The sequence below is a fragment of the Gorilla gorilla genome, chromosome 16, assembly GCF_029281585.2.
Source record: "Gorilla gorilla gorilla isolate KB3781 chromosome 16, NHGRI_mGorGor1-v2.1_pri, whole genome shotgun sequence".
Lineage (NCBI taxonomy): Eukaryota > Metazoa > Chordata > Mammalia > Primates > Hominidae > Gorilla > Gorilla gorilla.
This window is the reverse complement of record NC_073240.2, coordinates 69,068,799-69,086,545: the sequence shown is the minus strand read 5'-3', so window position 1 is coordinate 69,086,545 and position 17,747 is coordinate 69,068,799. Positions and strand designations below refer to the sequence as shown.

At 41.0% G+C, this 17,747-nt stretch overlaps 1 protein-coding gene and 1 pseudogene across 1 annotated transcript in view; one reads left to right on the top strand and one right to left on the bottom strand.

The window, feature by feature from the left end:
- Nucleotides 1–275: 275 nt before the first annotated feature.
- The window catches only part of CLN6 (CLN6 transmembrane ER protein), a 58,740-nt gene continuing 41,268 nt past the window's right edge, over nucleotides 276–17,747 (top strand). The window contains exon 1 of the mRNA XM_055362716.2: nucleotides 276–553. Within this exon, the coding sequence (XP_055218691.1) occupies nucleotides 375–553 (179 nt within the window). The 5' untranslated portion in view covers nucleotides 276–374. The remainder of the gene's footprint in view (nucleotides 554–17,747) is intronic.
- LOC129526870 (non-histone chromosomal protein HMG-17-like) lies at nucleotides 1,500–3,086 on the bottom strand (annotated as a pseudogene).

Sequence of the window (17,747 nt, the reverse complement as noted above, 5' to 3'; positions counted from 1 at the left end):
GAGGCGGGCGCGCTCCCTCGGGCACGCGGGTACTCTGGGGCTGGCGCAAGCCCTCAGCGACGCCGGGCGCGTGCGTTCCGCTGCCTCCAGGCCCTGGGCACCGCTGCTGTGCGCTCGCTGGCGGGGAGAGGCCTGCAGAAGTCAGGCCAGGTGTCTCTTTTTCCCTTGGGCCCGCGGCCCAACCCCGTGGCACCAGGCAGCCCCCAGCGGTATTGCGACCTCTGCGTCAGTTGCGCTCAGTCCCTAGATACAGGTGTGCCGGAGAAGCCCAGGGAAGGGATGCGTGGCCATCACTACACCCTGCCCCACGACGCGGTGGGACGCGCACCCTGACCCTCCACAGAGCCGCGCCCAGGACCTTGCCTGGGCGGAAAATGGCAGCCGTTGCCGGGAAGGAGCGGCGAGCGAGAGGCAGGCCCCGGCCAGAGACACTGGGAGCCATCCCTAGGAGGGAGGGAGGCGAGGCGGGCTTGAGCCGAGCCTTCAAGCCACTGGCGCAGGCGCCATTGTCCTGTGAGACTTCGCTGAGAAAACTCAAATTCAAAGGTAAAAAGTAAGTTTCAAGGCAATGAGAGCAGCGCATTAAACCAAGGGCGAAGCCCTTCTGAACGTGGGGCCCTGTGCGACTGCACTGCCCACACCCCTGAAGCCAGCCACGTGTGTGGGGATCCCAAAGATAGTATTGTAATAACAAATACTGTGATACACGAGTGCTATAACACAAGTATTGTATTGGTAATAACGGCTAGAGCAGTGCTGCCCAACAGAAATACAGTGCGAGCCACATATGTAATTTCACATTTTCTAGTAACCACATTTAAAAAAGAGAAAAATGGCCGGGCATGGTGGCTCACACCTGTAATCCTAGCACTTTGGGAGGCAGAGGCAGGCGGATCACTTGAGGTCAGGAGTTCGCAACCAGCCTGGCCAACATAGTGAAACCCCGCCTCTACTAAAAATACAAAAAAATTAGCTGGGCATGGTGGCGCGTGGCTGTAATCTTAGCTACTTGGGAGGCTAAGGCAGGAGAATCGCTTGAACCTGGGAGGCAGAGGTTGCAGTGAGCCGAGATGGCGCCACTGCACTCCAGCTTGGGAGACAGAGCAAGACTCCGTCTCAAAAAAATAATAATAATAAAATAAAAAGAGGGGAAAGGCTGGGGGCGGTGACTCATGCCTGTAATTCTAGCACTTTGGGAGGTTGAAGAAGGAGGATCACTTCGGGCGAGGAGTTGGACAACAGACAGGGCAACATAGTGGGACCCTGTCTGTACAAAAATTAATTAGCCAGGCACGGTGGCCCGCACCTGTAGTCCCAGCTACTGGGGAGGCTGAGGCAGGAGGATCTTTTAAAACTGATAGGTTGAGGTTTCAGTGAGTGGTGACTGCAACACTGCATTCCAGCCTTGGTGACAGAGGGAGACCCTGACTCCAAAAAAGAAAGAAAAAGTAAAAAGAAACAGGTGAAATGAATTGAAGTATTTCATTTAACCAAACATATACAAAATATTGTTTCTTTTATTTTCCCAAGCCAAACTGTATCCAGCTTTATTAAAGATACCCTCCATAAACAATCATGGCATTTCAGGCAGGACATGGGCAAACAATCGTTAACATATGCAGCAACTTTCAAACTCCCTTCTTCAATGGACTACCAAAAATCAGAAAGGCACTATAAAACCCAAATGAAGTCCTCATCTGATGCTCTGAACAGGGAAAGTTTAGAGTGAGGTTGATAGTTCATGTTTAGCATGTTGTTTAACAATGTTTCATGACCCTGACTTTCAGGAAGTGAAATGAAAATGGCAGAATTTATCTGAAGATCCACAATCTAGAAACAGAACCAATGCTTTTTTGAGGGGTTCCATCTCAGTGGCATCACTGGAAAGGCTAGATTGCCTGACACACCAGTAACCAATTATTGGGGGTCAGGTCCAACAGGTGTCTGGGTTTAAGGGAGTTAAATCTATGCTGAAAGGTGGAAAGGGAGAAGAGGACATAGAAACGAATTTGTTTTACCATCCCACAAGGCTTTTATGCCAAGGGACCTTGTGTGTCAAAGTCAGGGAATCCCCCTGCCTGGGAGCCAAGGGCAAGTCTCCCAAAACTAGAAGGGAAAAGGGTTTTCCCCACGTCAACCTAGCTTCGGAGACATTCTGTTAGTGACATATGCCCTTTTCCCAAAAAACACAGTGAAGTGTTCTGTGTGCTAACAACATAGCTTAAAAAAAAGGTAAAACAAAATTCTGCATTTTTATAAAACTTGATAAAAAATAGCATTTCTAACTGTACAGTCACCAGAAGTACACAGTTATCAAAAATGCACACACTTCACTTGGCATCTGCAGCACCTTCAGCTTTCTGTGTCCGGTCTGTTTGGGCATCTCCATTTTCTGCAGGGTTATTCCCCTCCTTGCCAGCTTCAGCTTTTCCCTTTTCCCTTTTGGTACCTTCTCTCCCTTCTTTGCAGGGGCCTTTTTAGGTTTGGGCTCTGGCTTTGGAGGAGCAGGCTTAGTAGAAAACCTCGTGGATCTTCTCTGTGGTTTGTCCTTCATCTTGGCTCTATCTGCTTTAGCATCACCTTCAGCCTTTCTCTTGGGCACAGTGGTGGGGCAACGGCGGCGGGACATAGGCGCTGGGAGCGTGGGATGCAGCAGCACGCGGGCTTTGATCTGTCCTGGGGTCGTTCTCACCTCTTTTTCACACTGCTCAAAATATTATCATTTCAACATGTAATCAACATTAAAATTTATTAAGAGACATTTGACCTTTTTTCATACTAAGTCTTCAAACTCCAGTGTGTATTTCATACTTACAGCACATCTTATTTCAAGTGCTCCCTTGCCACGTGTGTCTAGTGCTATGGTAGCAGACAGGGCAAGTCTAGAGAGTGAAGCTGCAAGTGGGTGGCTCACCACCATCCAACTTAAGAACGAGAACATTACCTGCTCATGCATCCACCTGTATGCTCCCTATGCCCCTTTCGTATCGTGCTCTCTCTCCTCACCAGAGATAATACTGGCTTGAATTTCATGTCGACCATTTTCTTGATTTTTAAAAAAATATGTAGTTTTGGCCAGGCGCGGTGGCTCACGCCTGTAATCCCAGCACTTTGGGAGGCCGAGATGGGTGGATCACGAGGTCAGGAGATCAAGACCATCCTGGCTAACACGGTGAAACCCCGTCTCTACTAAAAATACAAAAAAAATTAGCCGGGCGCGGTGGTGGGCGCCTGTAGTCCCAGCTGCTCGGGAGGCTGAGGCAGGAGATTGGCGTGAACCCGGGAGGCGGAGCTTGCAGTGAGCCACTGCAAGCAGAGTTTGCGCCACTGCACTCCAGCCTGGGTGACAGAGCGAGACTCTGTCTCAAAAAAAAAAAAAAAAATGTAGTTTTATCATAGGCATAGGTATTACCAAAGAAGATATTGTTTAGTTTACTTGTTTGAGATTTATAGAAGTTAGACTTTATGCTGTTTGTGTGTCACCACTGGTGGCATAATATCGGCTGCTAAAAAAGAAGTACCTGCCGACATTTGTGTCACTGTCACATCAATCACATCATGTGAACAAGCTATTTGGCACCAGACTTTCTGTGAGTGATTTTGATGACTATTGCATTGCTATTTTAACATTGATTGTTACTAAATTTTAAGTATTACTTTATATATTGCAATAGTGTCATCAGACATTATTAAACAGTGGTTCTAATGCTAGTGGTGAAAAACACAGCACCAAAACGTTAGACATAAAAGTGCAAGTTAGATGTGTCAATTGCCATGACTGTCCTCCCGCTCCATGTTATTAATTTAGGAATGAATGCCTTGGGAAATATTGGAACATTCTGAGAAATAAAACTCAGCATTCAAACAGAAACACTTCTAAGTTTGCAAAAATAGTTACATAACCAGGCAGAAAGAAAGGAAAAATAAAAACAAAAAACCTGGTCAGGTGGCTGCAAGATCCATGCCACAGTGATGTACACCTGAGATGCTGTGGTTGTGCATTTAAACACTCTGAGCACATCAAGCCCTATTTTATATGTATCCGCATGGGGAAATTAGAATGCTGCTAGAAAGCTATTAGGTACATGTCCATTTACACCAGCCTTTCCCATTCGGGATTTATTTCACTAAGGTCTAGCCTGCCATGTAGTGGCGAAAGAGGGAAACTACAGCTCTCTTAAAAACTATAGTATTTGATACATCAAAAGAACAAATGCAACATGAAATGAAGACTTAGAAACTCGCCATTCAACTTAAGAACTAGAACACTGCCTATTCATGCATCCACCTGTATTCCCCTTTCCTGTCTTGCTCTACCTCCTCACCAGAGGTAATACTAGCTTGAATTTCATATTGACTATATTCTTGATTTTTAAAAATATGTAGTTTTATCATAGGCATAGATATAACTAAACAAGATATTGTTTAGTTTACTTGTTTGAGCTTTATGCAAGTTTGACTTTATTTCGTTTTCCACAATTTTCCTTTTTCATACATTATATTTGACCAGGTTGATGTGTGTAGCTATAGTACATGCACTCTGTGAATATATCACTATTTTTCCATTTTCCTATCAGTAGACATTTGGTAGACCCCAATTTTTGGTAAATAGTACTGCACTGAATATTGTCATACTTGTGCAAGAACTTCCCTGCAATATATCCAGTTCAATTTTACAAAATATTGCCAAAGTGTTTTTCAAGATTGTACCAATTTACACAATATTGGTGGTATAAAAGAGGTTCCACTGATACATATCTTCACCAGTACTTGATACTAAATTTGTTAATTTTTGCCAATAGAGTTGGAATAAAATGCTATCTTATTGTGGCATTTATTTATATTTACCTGATTGTCAATGAGGTTGAGCATCTTTTCATGTTTGTTGGTAATTTATGTTTCCTTTTTTGGTAAAGTGCCTATTCATGTATTTTGCTCATCTTCCTACTGGTTTGTCTTTTTGTTATTTTAAGATTCACACAAGACCGGGTATGGTGGCTCATGCCTGTAATCCCAGCACTTTGGGAGGGCAAGATGGGTGGATAACCTGAGGTTGGGAGTTCAAAACGAGCCAGACCAACATAGAGAAACACTATCTCTACTAAAAATACAAAATTAGCCAGGCGTGGTGGTACATGCCTGTACATCCCAGCTACTCGGGAGGCCGAGACAGGAGAATCGCTTGAACCCGGAAGGCGGAGGTTGCGGTGAGCCAAGATCACGCCACTGCACTCTAGCCTGGGCGACAGACCAAGACTCCATCTCAAAAAAAAAAAAAAAAGATTCACACACACACACACACACACACACACACACGCATATGCTAGATCTTTTTGTCAGTTCTACATGTCACAGATACCTTCTTCAGTTTTGCATTTTTGCAGTTAACAACCTTGCTGGACTCTCTTATTAATTCTAATAATTTGTCTGAACATTCTTTTGAGGTTTTCTATATATGCAATTATATTACCTACAAATAATGACAGTACTGTTTTCTGTCTTACCCTTCACCTTATTGACTAGAAGGGGTGATAGCAGACATCTTTGCCTTATTCTGTTTTTGTTTGTCTGTTTGTTTGTTTGTTTTGAGACAGTGTCTCACTGTGTCACCCAGGCTGGAGTGCAGTGGGGCGATCTTGGTTCACTGCAACCTCCAACCCCAGGCTCAAGCGATTCTCCTGCCTCAGCCTCCCAAGTAGCTGGGATTACAGGTGTGCACCACCATATCCAGCTAATTTTGCCATGTTGCTCAGCCTGGTCTTGACCTCCTGAGCTCAATCCATCCACCGCCTCTGCCTCCCAAAGTGCTGGGATTACAGGTGTGAGCCACTGCGTCTGACCTTGTCTTAGTCTGCTCTTAATGGAACAATGTTTACAGTGATCTACCATTAAGAATGATGAAGATTATAGGCTTTTTAAAAATAACCTTTAACAATAGGAAGTTTCATTTTATTTCGGCTTTACTAAGAGCTTTTGTCATAAATGGATGTTAACTTTTACTGAATGCCTTTACTATATCTATTGAGATAATTATATAACTTTTCTCCTTTAATCCATTTAATGTGATGGACTAAAGTTATGGATTTGATGTTAGAGTATAAGAATGATTTATATTCTTATATTCTTTGGATAAATCCAGCTTAGCCATCATAAATTGTCTTTATTACATAATGTTGGATTCAGTTTCTTAATATTTTGTTTATAGTATTTACATCCATGTTCATCAGAGATTCTGGTCTGTTATTTCCTTTCTCATACAGTCCTTGATTAGTTTTATATCAAGTTTATACTAACCTCATACAGAGTTAAGAAGTATGCTGCTTTTGATATTCTTTGTAAGAGTTAGTATAAAATTAGAATACAAATACAGTCCCCAACTTATGATTTTTTTACTTTATGGTGATTTGAAAGTAGTTCACATTCAATAGAAACTGTACTTCAAAATCTGAACTTTAATCTTTTCCTATCTGTAGGCTAATGTGAGTGTTTTGGGCATGTTTAAGTTAGGCTAGGATAAGCTATGATGTTTGGTATCATTTGCTCCATGAAAATCTGCTACGAATTGCATGAAAACTATCTAGGCTTGATTTTTTTTTTTTTTTTTTTTTTTTTGAGACAGAGTCTCGCTCTGTCGCCCAGGCTGGAGTGCAGTGGTGCGATCTCGGCTCTCTGCAACCTCTGCCTCCCGGATTCAAGCGATTCTCTTGCCTCAGCCTCCCGAGTAGCTGGGACTATAGGCGTGCGCCACTAAGCCCAGCTAATTTTTGTATTTTTAGTAGAGACGGGGTTTCACCATGTTGGTTGACCAGGATGGTCTTGATCTCTTGACCTCGTGATCCGCCTGCCTTAACCTCCCAAAGTGCTGGGATTATAGGCATGAGCCACCGTGACCAGCTGGCTTGATTTTTTTTAAGCCACTGATTCAATTTATCCCATAGCTATTGGACTACTTGGGCTTTCTTTTCTTCAGTAGGAATTTAATTTTTAAATTTTTCATTGATATATAATAGATGTACATATTTTCAGGGTACATGTGATAATTTGGTACATTTGTATAATCAAATCAGGGCCATTGGGATAGCTGTCACCTTAAATATTTATCTTTTCTTTATGCTAGGAACGTTTGAATTATTCTCTTCTAGTTATTTTGAAATGTCCAATAGTGGCCGGCGCAGTGACTCACGCCTCTAATCCCAGCACTTTGGGAGGCCAAGGTGGGTGGATCACGAGGTCAGGAGTTCGAGATCGGCCTGACCAACGTGGTGAAACCCCATCTCTACTAAAAATACAAAAATTAGCCAGGCCTGGTGGTTCGCACCTGTAATCCCAGCTACTCGGGAGGCTGAGACAGGAGAATCGCTTGAACCCGGGAGGCAGAGGTTGCAGGAGCCGAGATCACGCCATTGCACTCCAGCCTGGGCAACAGAGTGAGGCTCTGTCACATACACAAAAAAATAATAATAAGAAATGTCCAATAGATTAATGTTAACTACAGTCACCTTATCGAATATCAGGTCTTCTTTCTTCTACCTAACTGTGTATTTGTACCCATTAATCAACCTCTCCATCCCGTCACCCGCCCTTACTGTCAATCTACTCTCTATCTTTATGAGATTCACTTTTTAGCTCCCATATGTGAGTGAGAACATGAGATATATTTGTCTTTCTGTGCTTTGCTTCATTCAACATAATGACCTCCAGTTCTATCTATGTTGCTACAATGACACAGTTTCATTCTTTTTCATGGCTGAACAGCATTCCATTGTTTATCTATACCATATTTTCTGTATCCATACATTCAGTTGATGGGCACTTAGGTTGATTCCATATTTTGGTTATTGTGAATAGTGCTGCAGCAAACATGGGAATGCGCATCTCTCTTCAATATATCAATTTCCTCTCTTTTGGATATATACCCAGTGGTGGAATTGCTGGATCATATGGTAGTTCTATTTTTAGCTTTTTGAGGAACCTCCGTATTGCTTTGCATAGCAGCTGTGGTAATTTACATTCCCACCAACAGCGTTTGAGAGTTCCCCTTTCTCCACATCCTTACCAGCCTCTGTTATTCCTTCCTTTTGATAAAAGTCATTCGAACTAGGCTAAGATAATATTTCATTGTAGCTTTGATTTGCATTTTCCTGATGATTAGTGATGTTGAGCATTTTAAAAAATACCTGTCAGCCATTTGTATGTTTTTATCACAAACGTCAATTCAGATCTTTTGCCCATTTTTTAATTGAATTTTTTTGTTGTTGTTGTTTTTTGTTGTTGTTGGTTTTGCTATTGAGTTCTTTGAGCTCCTTGTATATTCTGGTTATTAATCCCCCTTGTCATATGGATAGTTTGCAAATATTCTCTCCTATTCTTTGGGCTATCTCCTCTTAGTTGATTGTTTCCTTTACTGTGCAGAAGATTTTTAGCTTGATGTAATCCCGTTTGTCTATTTTTGGTTTTGTTGTCTGTGCCTTTGAGGTCTTACACAAAAAAATCTTTGCCCTGACCAATGTCCTGGAGCATTTCCCCAAGGTTTTCTTCTGGTGGTTTCATAGTTTTAGGTCTTAGATTTTTTTTTTTTTTGAGACGGAGTCTCACTCTGTAGCCCAGGCTGGAGTGCAGTGGCACAATCTCGGCTCACTGCAAGCTCCGCCTCCCAGGTTAATGCCATTCTCCTGCCTCAGCCTCCCGAGTAGCTGGGACTACAGGCACCCGCCACCACGCCTGGCTAATTTTTTGTATTTTTCTTTTTAGTGGAGACGGGGTTTCACTGTGTTAGCCAGGATGGTCTCGATCTCCTGACCTCGTGATCCGCCCACCTCGGCCTCCCAAAGTGCTGGGATTACAGGCATGAGCCACTGCACCCGGCCTAGGTCTTAGATATAAGTCTTTGATTTATTTTGATTTGATTTTTGTGTATGGTGAGAGATAGCAGTATAGTTCATTCTTCTGCATATGGTTATTTCATTTTCACAGCACCATTTATTGAAAAGACTATCCTTTCCCCATTGTATATTCTTGGCACATTTGTTGAAAATGAATTGGCTGCAAATGCATTTATTCATATCTGGAGTCTCTGCTCTGTTCCATTAGTCTATGTGTCTGTTTTTATGTCAGTAACATGCTAGTTTGGTTCCTATAGCTTTGTAGTATATTTTGAAGTCAGTTAGTGTGATGCTTCCAGATTTGTTCTTTTTTTTTTTTTTTTTTGAGACTGAGTTTCACTGTTAGTGCCCAGGCTGGAGTGCAATGGCACGATCTCAGCTCACTGCAACCTCCACCTCCCAGGTTCAAGTGATTCTCCTGCCTCAGCCTCCCAAGTAGCTAGGATTACAGGCATGTGCCACCACACCCAGCTAATTTTGTATTTTTAGTACAGACGGGGTTTTGCCATGTTGGCCGGGCTGGTTTTGAACTCCTGACCTCAGGTGACCCACCCAGCTCAGCCTCCCAAAGTGCTCAGATTACAGGCATGAGCCACCATGTCTGACCCAGGTTTGTTCGTTTTGCTTAGGATTGCTTTCACTATTCTGGGTCTTTTGTGGTTCCATATGAATTTTAGGATTGTTTCTTCTATTTCTGTTGAGAACATCATTGGTATTCTGATAGCAATTGCATTAAATCTGTAATCTGCTTTGGGTGGAATTATCACTTTAACAACTAACTATTCCAGTCCATGAACATAGAATAGCTTTCCATTTTGCTGTGTCCTCTTCAATTTATTTCTTCAGTGCTTTGTAGTTTTCCTTGAAGTGATCTTTCTCCTCTTCGGTTAAATTTATTCCTAGGTTTTGTTGTTGTTGTTGTTGTTGTTGTTTGTTTGTTTTTGCAGCTATTATAAATGGGATTGCCTTCTTGATTTCTTCCTCTGCTAGTTCATTATTGGATAGAAATGCTACAAATTTTTGTCTGTTGATTTTGTATCCGGCGACTTTACTGCATTTGTTTATCAGTTCTAACAGTTTTTTGGTGGAGTCTTTAGGTTTTTCTAAATGTAAGATCATGTCTTCTGTGTACAAGTCTAATTTGAATTCTTCCTTTCCAAATTGGATTCTCTTTATTTCTTTCTCTTGCCTAATTGCTATGGACAGGACTTCCAATACTATGTTGAATAAAAGTGGAGGTGGGCATCCTTGTTTTGTTCCAGAGCTTAGAACACCTCCCAGTTTCAAGCAATTCTCCTGCCTCAGCCTCCCGAGTATCTGGCATTACAGGCATGCACCACCACACCAGGCTAATTTTTGTATTTTTAGTAGAGACAGGGTTTCACTATGTTGGCCAGGCTGGTCTCGAACTCCTGACCTCAAGTGATCTGCCCACCTTGGCCTCCCAAAGTGCTAGGATTACAGTCATGAGCCACCGTTTTTAATTTTATTTATTTGGGACTTCTCTCCTTTTATCTTAGCCTAGTTAATGGTCTGTTAATTTTGTTTATCTTTTCAAAAAACCAATTTTCATTTCATTGATTTTCTCTATATTTTAGCCTAATTTCATTTATTTCTGCTCTGATATTTATTATTTCTTTCATTCTAATAATTTCCTTCTAACATGTTTGGTTTGTTCTTGTTTTTCTAGTTCCTTGAGGTGCATTGTTAGGTTGCTTATTTGAAGTCTTTCTGCTTTTTTTTTTTTTTTTGAGACGGAGTCTCGCTCTGTCGCCCAGGCTGGAGTGCAGTGGTGCAATCTCGGCTCACTGCAAGCTCCGCCTCCCGGGTTCACGCCATTCTCCTGCCTCAGCCTCCTGAGTAGCTGGGACTACAGGCGCCCGCCACTGCGCCCGGCTAATTTTTTGTATTTTTAGTAGAGATGGGGTTTCACCATGGTCTCGATCTCCTGACCTCGTGATCCGCCCACCTTGGCCTCCCAAAGTGCTGGGATTACAGGCGTGAGCCACCGCGCCCGGCCAGTCTTTCTGCTTTTTTGATGTAGGCATTTATTGCTATAAAATTCCCTCTGAGTACTGCTTTTACCATATCTCATATATTTTGTTATGTTTATTTCCATTTTGATTTGTTTGAAAAATTTAAAAAATTTTCTTTTTAATTTCTTCATTGACCCATTGGTTGTTCAGGAGTAAGTTGTTTAATTTCTATGTGTTTATGTAGTTTCTGAGATCCCTGTTGTTATTGATTTCCAGTTTTATTCCATTGTGGCCAGAAAAGATATTTGATATAATTTCTACTTTATTGAATTTGTTCAGACTTGTTTTGTAGCCTAAGATATAGTCTATTTTGGAGAATGTTACATGTGTTTATGAAAACAATGTGTATTCTGCAGCAGTTGTGTGAAATGTTCTGTAAACGTCAGTTAGGCCTATTTGGTCTAGTGTGTAGTTTAACTCTGATGCTTCTTTGTTGATTTTCTGTCTGGATGATCTGTTTATTACTGAAAAGTGGGGTGTTGAAGTCCCCTACTGTATTGTATTACGGTCTATCTCTGCCTTTAGGTTTATTCATATTTACTTAATATACTTGGGTGCTCCAGTGTTGAGTGCCTAGATACTTATAATTGTTATATCCTCTTGCTAAACTGACCCCTTTATCATTATATATTGATCTTCTTTGTCACTTTTTACAGTCTTTGACTTGTAGTCTATTTTATGTAATATAAGTATAGCTAATCCTGTTCTTTTTTGGTTTCCACTTGCATGGAATGTCTTTTTCCATCTCTTCACTTTCAGTCTATGTGTGTCTCTATTGGTAAGTTGGGTTTCTTATTCTTGATTGTGTTCATGTGATAATAACATATTAGTTAATATCACCCAGCATATAGTTGGGCCTTGTTTATCCATTCAGCCACTGTCTGTCTCTTAATTAGAGAATTGACTGAATTCTCCAATTAAACTTAATAATAACATTGAATAACCCATGTACATTCAGTGTATTATTCATAAGTAAGGACTTACTACTGCCATTTTGTTGCTTATTTTCTGGTTGTTCTGTTTTTTGTTTTGTTTTGTTTTGTTTGAGACCGGGTTTCACTGTGTCACCCAGGCTGGAGTACAGTGGTGCAATCATGGCTCACTGCAACCTCAACTTCCCTCGACTCAGGTGATCCTCCCACCTCAGCCACCCAAGTAGCTGGGACTACAGGAATGTGCTACCACACCCAACTAATTTTTATACTTTTTTTGTAGAGATGAGGTTTCAACATGTTGCCCAGGCTCGTCTCAAGCTCCTGGGTTCAAGCAACCTGCCAGCCTCAGCCTCCCAAAATGCTGGGATGACAGTCATGAGCCACCACGCCTGGCCACCTTTTATTTTTATTGTATCTGTTATAGGTTTTGCATTATGGTTACCATGGTGCTTACAAAAAAACTGATAACTTATTTTAAAGAGATGATAACTTACCTTAGATCACAAAAAAGAGCAGAAATAAAGCAGAACCAAAAAAAAAAAACCTCTGCACTTAAACTCCATCTCCCCACATTTTGACTATTTGTTGTCTCAATTCACATATTTTTATATTGCCTCTCTCTTTTTTTTTTTTTTTTTTTTTTTGTCAGAGTCTTGCTCTGTCACCCAAGCTGGAGTGCAATGGTGCAATAGCTCATTGCAACCCAGTGATTCTCCTGCCTCAGCCTCCCAAGTAGGTGGGATTACAGGTATGCACCATCACACCTGGCTAATTTTTGTATTTTTAGTAGAGACAGCGTTTCACCATGTTGGTCAGGCTGGACTCGAACTCCTGACCTCAAGTGATCCACCCACCTTGGCCTCCGAAAGTGCTGGCATGAACCACTGTGCCTAGCCACTATTGCCTGTCTCTTAACAGGTTGCTGTAGCTGCTACTGTTTTTGATAGATTTCTCTTCTAGGCTTTATATTAGAGTTATGAGTGAATTTTACATCTTAATTAGAGTATTGGAGTATTCTGGGGTTGTCTTTGTTCTTAATTTTACCAGTAGGTTTTATGCTTTCAAATGTTTTCTTTTGGCACATTAGTGTTTTTTTCTTTCAGATTGAAGAACTCCATTTAGCATTTCTTTTAAGATGGGTCTGGGGATGGTGAATTCTCTTAGCTTTTGTTTGTCAGAGAAAGACTATCTTTCCTTCATATTTAAAGGATGGCTTTGTTGGATACAGTATTCTTGGATGGCAGTTTTTTTTTTTCTTTCAGCACTTTGAAAATGCTGTCCCATTCCTTCCTGGCTTTATGGTTTCTGTTGAAGTCTTGTTGCCAGATGAACTGGAATCCCCTTATGTGTTATTTGTTTATTTTATCTTGCTGCTTTTAGGATCCTTTCTGTGTCCTTGACTTTTGAGAGTTTGATTATTATATGCCTTAGGGTAGTCCTACCTGGGCGAAATCTGCTTGGTGTTCTCTGATCTTTCTGTCCTTGGATATTTATGACTTTCTTGAGCTTTGGAAAGTTTTCTGTTATTATTATTATTATTTTGCATTAGTGCATCTTTAATGTTAAAGCTAGTTTTTTTTTGGTGTTTTTTGTTTTTTGGTCTTTTTGAGATGGAGTCTCCCTCTGTCACCCAAGCTGGAGTACAGTGGCCCTATCTTGACTCACTGCAAAGTCTGCCTCTCGGGTTCACTCCATTCTCCTGCCTCAGCCTCCCGAGTAGCTGGGACTATAGGCACCCGCCACCAGGCCCAGCTAATTTTTTTTGTATTTTTAGTAGAGACGGGGTTTCACTGTGTTAGCCAGGATGGTCTCGATCTCCTGACCTTGTGATCCGCCCACCTCAGCCTCCCAAAGTGCTGGGATTACAGGCGTGAGCCACCATGCCCATCTTTTTTTTGTGTTTTTTTTTTTTTTTTTTTTTTTTGAGATAGAGTCTTGCTCTATCACCCAGGATGGAGTGCAGTGGTGCAATATCGGCTCACTGCAACCTCTGCCTCCTGGGTTCAAGTGATACTCCTGCCTCAGCCTCCTGAGTAGCTGGGATTACAGGTGCATGCCACCATGCCTGGCTAATTTTTGTACTTTTAGTAGAGATGCGGTTTCACTATGTTGGCCAGGCTGGTGTCGAACTCTTGACCTCAGGTGATCCACCCACCTTGGCCTCCCAAAGCACTGGAATTACAGGCATGAGCCACCGCACCCAGCCAAAGCTAGTTTTTTAAATAAAATTTTATATCTATCCAGTCTTAACTAGTTTGACCATAAGGTAAGATTTTCATGAACTTTTTAGAACGCTTTACAATTTTCCATCAAACAGCAGATTAATTTTCTAAGAAAACTCTGTTATTCAGAAAAGTAAGCCGAGATTCTGGCCCCATATCAGTATGATTTCAGTGTTTTAACCTAAGGAGAAAAGCTAAATAATTCCTTTTAAATCTTAGCCAACTTGTTTATACTCACAGAATTTTGAAAGGGTTTTACAAACCCCTTTCCCTTTGCTTAAACCTTCAGTTTTGTTCCATTACTCTTTTAGGTTAGGACAATGTTTAAAACCCTCTGAACTAGACAAAATTACATTCCCTTTAACAAAAGCCGTATTCCTGTGACTTCTTACAGTCTTTTACCAAAAGCACATTCCCCATACACCTTGTATGTAAAACTGTTTCTCCAGTCGTCTCAACTACATATTACAATGTTAACGCTTAGCAACTTTTATTTTTAGTGAAAAACCTGGTAAGTAAGCAATTTCAATTATGTACTGGGGTGGAGCTTAGGACATTAGACAGAAATGAAGATAAGGTCTGACTCTTAGCATAGCTGGTGGGCATGGCTCTCCACATGTCCCCAGGCCTTACCTATCATCTAATGCTCCAAAGTAGGGAAATCAAACCATTTTCAAAAGTCAAAGAAACAGTTTGACCTTAAAGCATTTAGCAAGTCTGATATCTGACCTTAATTTAAACCAAATGTCTACACTTCCAAGACATTTTATTTTACCAATAATCTTTAAAACTGTCTTTATTTCCAAAAGGTTACTAAAGTCACGTGAACAAAAAGGCATTAGTTTCTATTTTTCTGACAAAATATTTTATTTAAGCACTTATTTTTCTTTTCCTTATTTATTTATTTATTTTGAGATGGAGTCTCATTATTTATTTAAGTAAGTTTTGTACCCCTTGTTCTTGCTCAACTCCCTCTTGAACACCAATAATTATTAGATTTGATCTTTTGAGGCAATTTCCCATATCTTGTCAGCAATCTTCATTCCTTTGTATTCTTTTTTTCTTTTTTCTCCTCTATGTAATTTCAAATTGCCTATCTTTGAGCTTATGGATTCTTTCCTCTGCTTGATCCATTCTGCTGTTGAGAGTCTCTAATGAATTTTTTGATTTAGCAAATGTATTTCTCAGTTCCAAGATTTGATTTTTTAAAATTTCAATCTTTGTTAAATTTAATAAATTCCTAATTGATTTTCTGTATTATCTTGTAGATCACTGAGTTTTCTTAAAACTGCTATTTTGAATTCTTGGTCAGAGAGCTCACATATTGCCATCTTCTTAGGGCCATCACTGGTTCCATGCTTTGTCTGTGTGGGGTGCTCATGGTTTCCTGTTTCCTGTTGTTTCTTGTGGATATACATCTACATCTTTGCATTGAAGGATTATTTATTTATTCTAGTCTTCTCTGTGTGGCCTGTTTTGCTTTTTTATTGGGTATGTTTGCTTATAGAGTCTTTGTAATATACCGCTGAATTTCTTATTTGTTTGTTTATTTTCCACTAGGTCGCTGCCTCCTTTTTGGCACTAGATGATTTCTTAAGCCCAGGTTTGCCTTGGCTCTAATGAACAATTGGAACACTGAAGTTCCAAATGGGGGAGGTCCCAGAGCAGATATCCTGGCAGTATGGATAGGCTGGCTAGGGATTAGTGCCCAGGAGACCTGTGGAATGCAACTGCTACAGTGTGGTGCTGCTAACAGCCACTCTGATTCGGTGTCTTCTTTGGCCGAGTTACAGAACCATGTTTCTAGGGCTAGGGATAGTATCCCCACCTCCCTCCTTGGTCTCTCAGTGTCCTCAGAGATATTTCTTCCTTCAGGCAATCATGATGCTTCCCATGGGTTGAGGCAGAGGCAAGGTCTCCTGCCAGGAAACCCACAATGGTGGGAAAGCTAGTCGTCCACCTCAATCTCACTTTTTCCAGTGCAGAAATCGTTGAGTCGGGAAATTTCCCACACGCTTGGTGCTGGGCAGATTATAGGGAGGGGAGTCATGGATGTAGAAATCCATTTATCTTACTGACTGCTCAGAGCTTTTTCACTTCTCTGTGACTCCAGGAACTGCCTCATCCTCATATTTGGGTTCTGGAATATTGCTGGCATAGTGCTGATCATCTCAGCACTGTGTATTTGTTTTTGGTTTTCTGTGGGAAGGAATGTAGCCAGCTTGCTTCTACACCACCAGTTTTGGACTGGAAGTCTCCAGGCTTTCTTGATGCAGCTTTGATAAGTTATATGTTTTTAGAAATGTTTCCCTTTCTAATAAATTTTGAAATTTACTAGCATAATGTTATTTATGGCATGTTTATCTTTTTCATCTCTTCCATATTTGCAGCTTTCTTCTGTTCTTCATTCATATTCTTGCTTATTTGTGAATGCTACTGTCTTTTTTTTTTTTTTTTTTTTTTTTGGGAGATGGAGGCTCCCTCTGTCACCCAGGCTGGAGTGCAGTGGTGCGATCTCAGCTCACTGCAACCTCCACCTCCAGGGTTCAAGCGATTCTCCTGTCTCAGCCTCCTGAGTAGCTGGGATTACAGGCATCCACCGCCATGCCCAGCTAATTTTTGTATTTTTAGTAGAGACAGGGTTTCACCATGTTGGCCAGGGTGGTCTTGAACTCCCAACCTCAAGTGATCCGCCTCTCTCGGCCTCCCAAAGTGCTGGGATTACAGCCGTGAGCCACCGCACCCGGCCCTGTCCCCTTTTTTTTTTAAAGGAATCTTGCCCAACATTTATCTATTTTATCTGGCCCTCCCCTGGCTTGTTATTTTATTTTATTTATATATTTATTTATTTAGACAGAGTCTCGCTCTGTTGCCCATGCTGCAGTGCAGTGGCACGATCTCAGCTCAGGGCAACCTCTGCTTCCTGGGTTCAAGCAATCCTTCTGCCTCAGCTTCCCAAATAGCTGGGATTACAAGCATGTGCCACCATGCCCAGATAATTTTTTTTGTATTTTTAGTAGAGACAAGAGTTTCACCATGTTGGCCAGGCTGGTCTCAAACTCCTGACCTCAAGTGATCCACCTGCCTTAGCCTCCCAAAGTGCTGAGATTACAGGCGTGAGCCACTGCGCCTGGCCTGGCCTTGGCTTGTTGATCATCTCTATTGTATGTTTGTTTTCTGCTTCATTAATTTTTCCTTTATATTTATTATCTCTTTCCTTATGCTTTCTTTGGGTTTATTCTGTTGGGAGTTTTTTTCTTCTTACAGTGAAGCCTAGCTTATTAATTTTCAGTCTTTTTTCTTTTCTAATGAAAGCAGCTAAAGCTATAAATTTCCCTGAATTACTATTTTTCCTGCATCCATAAGTCCTGATAAGTGTAATTTTTATCATTGATTCTGTTCAACTTTTTATTTCTTTTATGATTCCTTACTTGACTTACAAGTTATTTAGAAGTGTACTTCCTAATTTCCAAAACCTAGTGGATGTGTCACTTCTTTTTCTTTTATGCACTTCTAATTTGGTTGCTTAAGTTAAATCTATGATTGCGGATTATAAAATGTGGTTTATGTAAATCAGATTCTTGAAATTTGTTGAGGCTGGTTTTATGGCCTTTTATATGGTCAATTTTTTAAAAAGTGTCCTTGAAAAGAATGCCTGTTCCTTGATTGTTG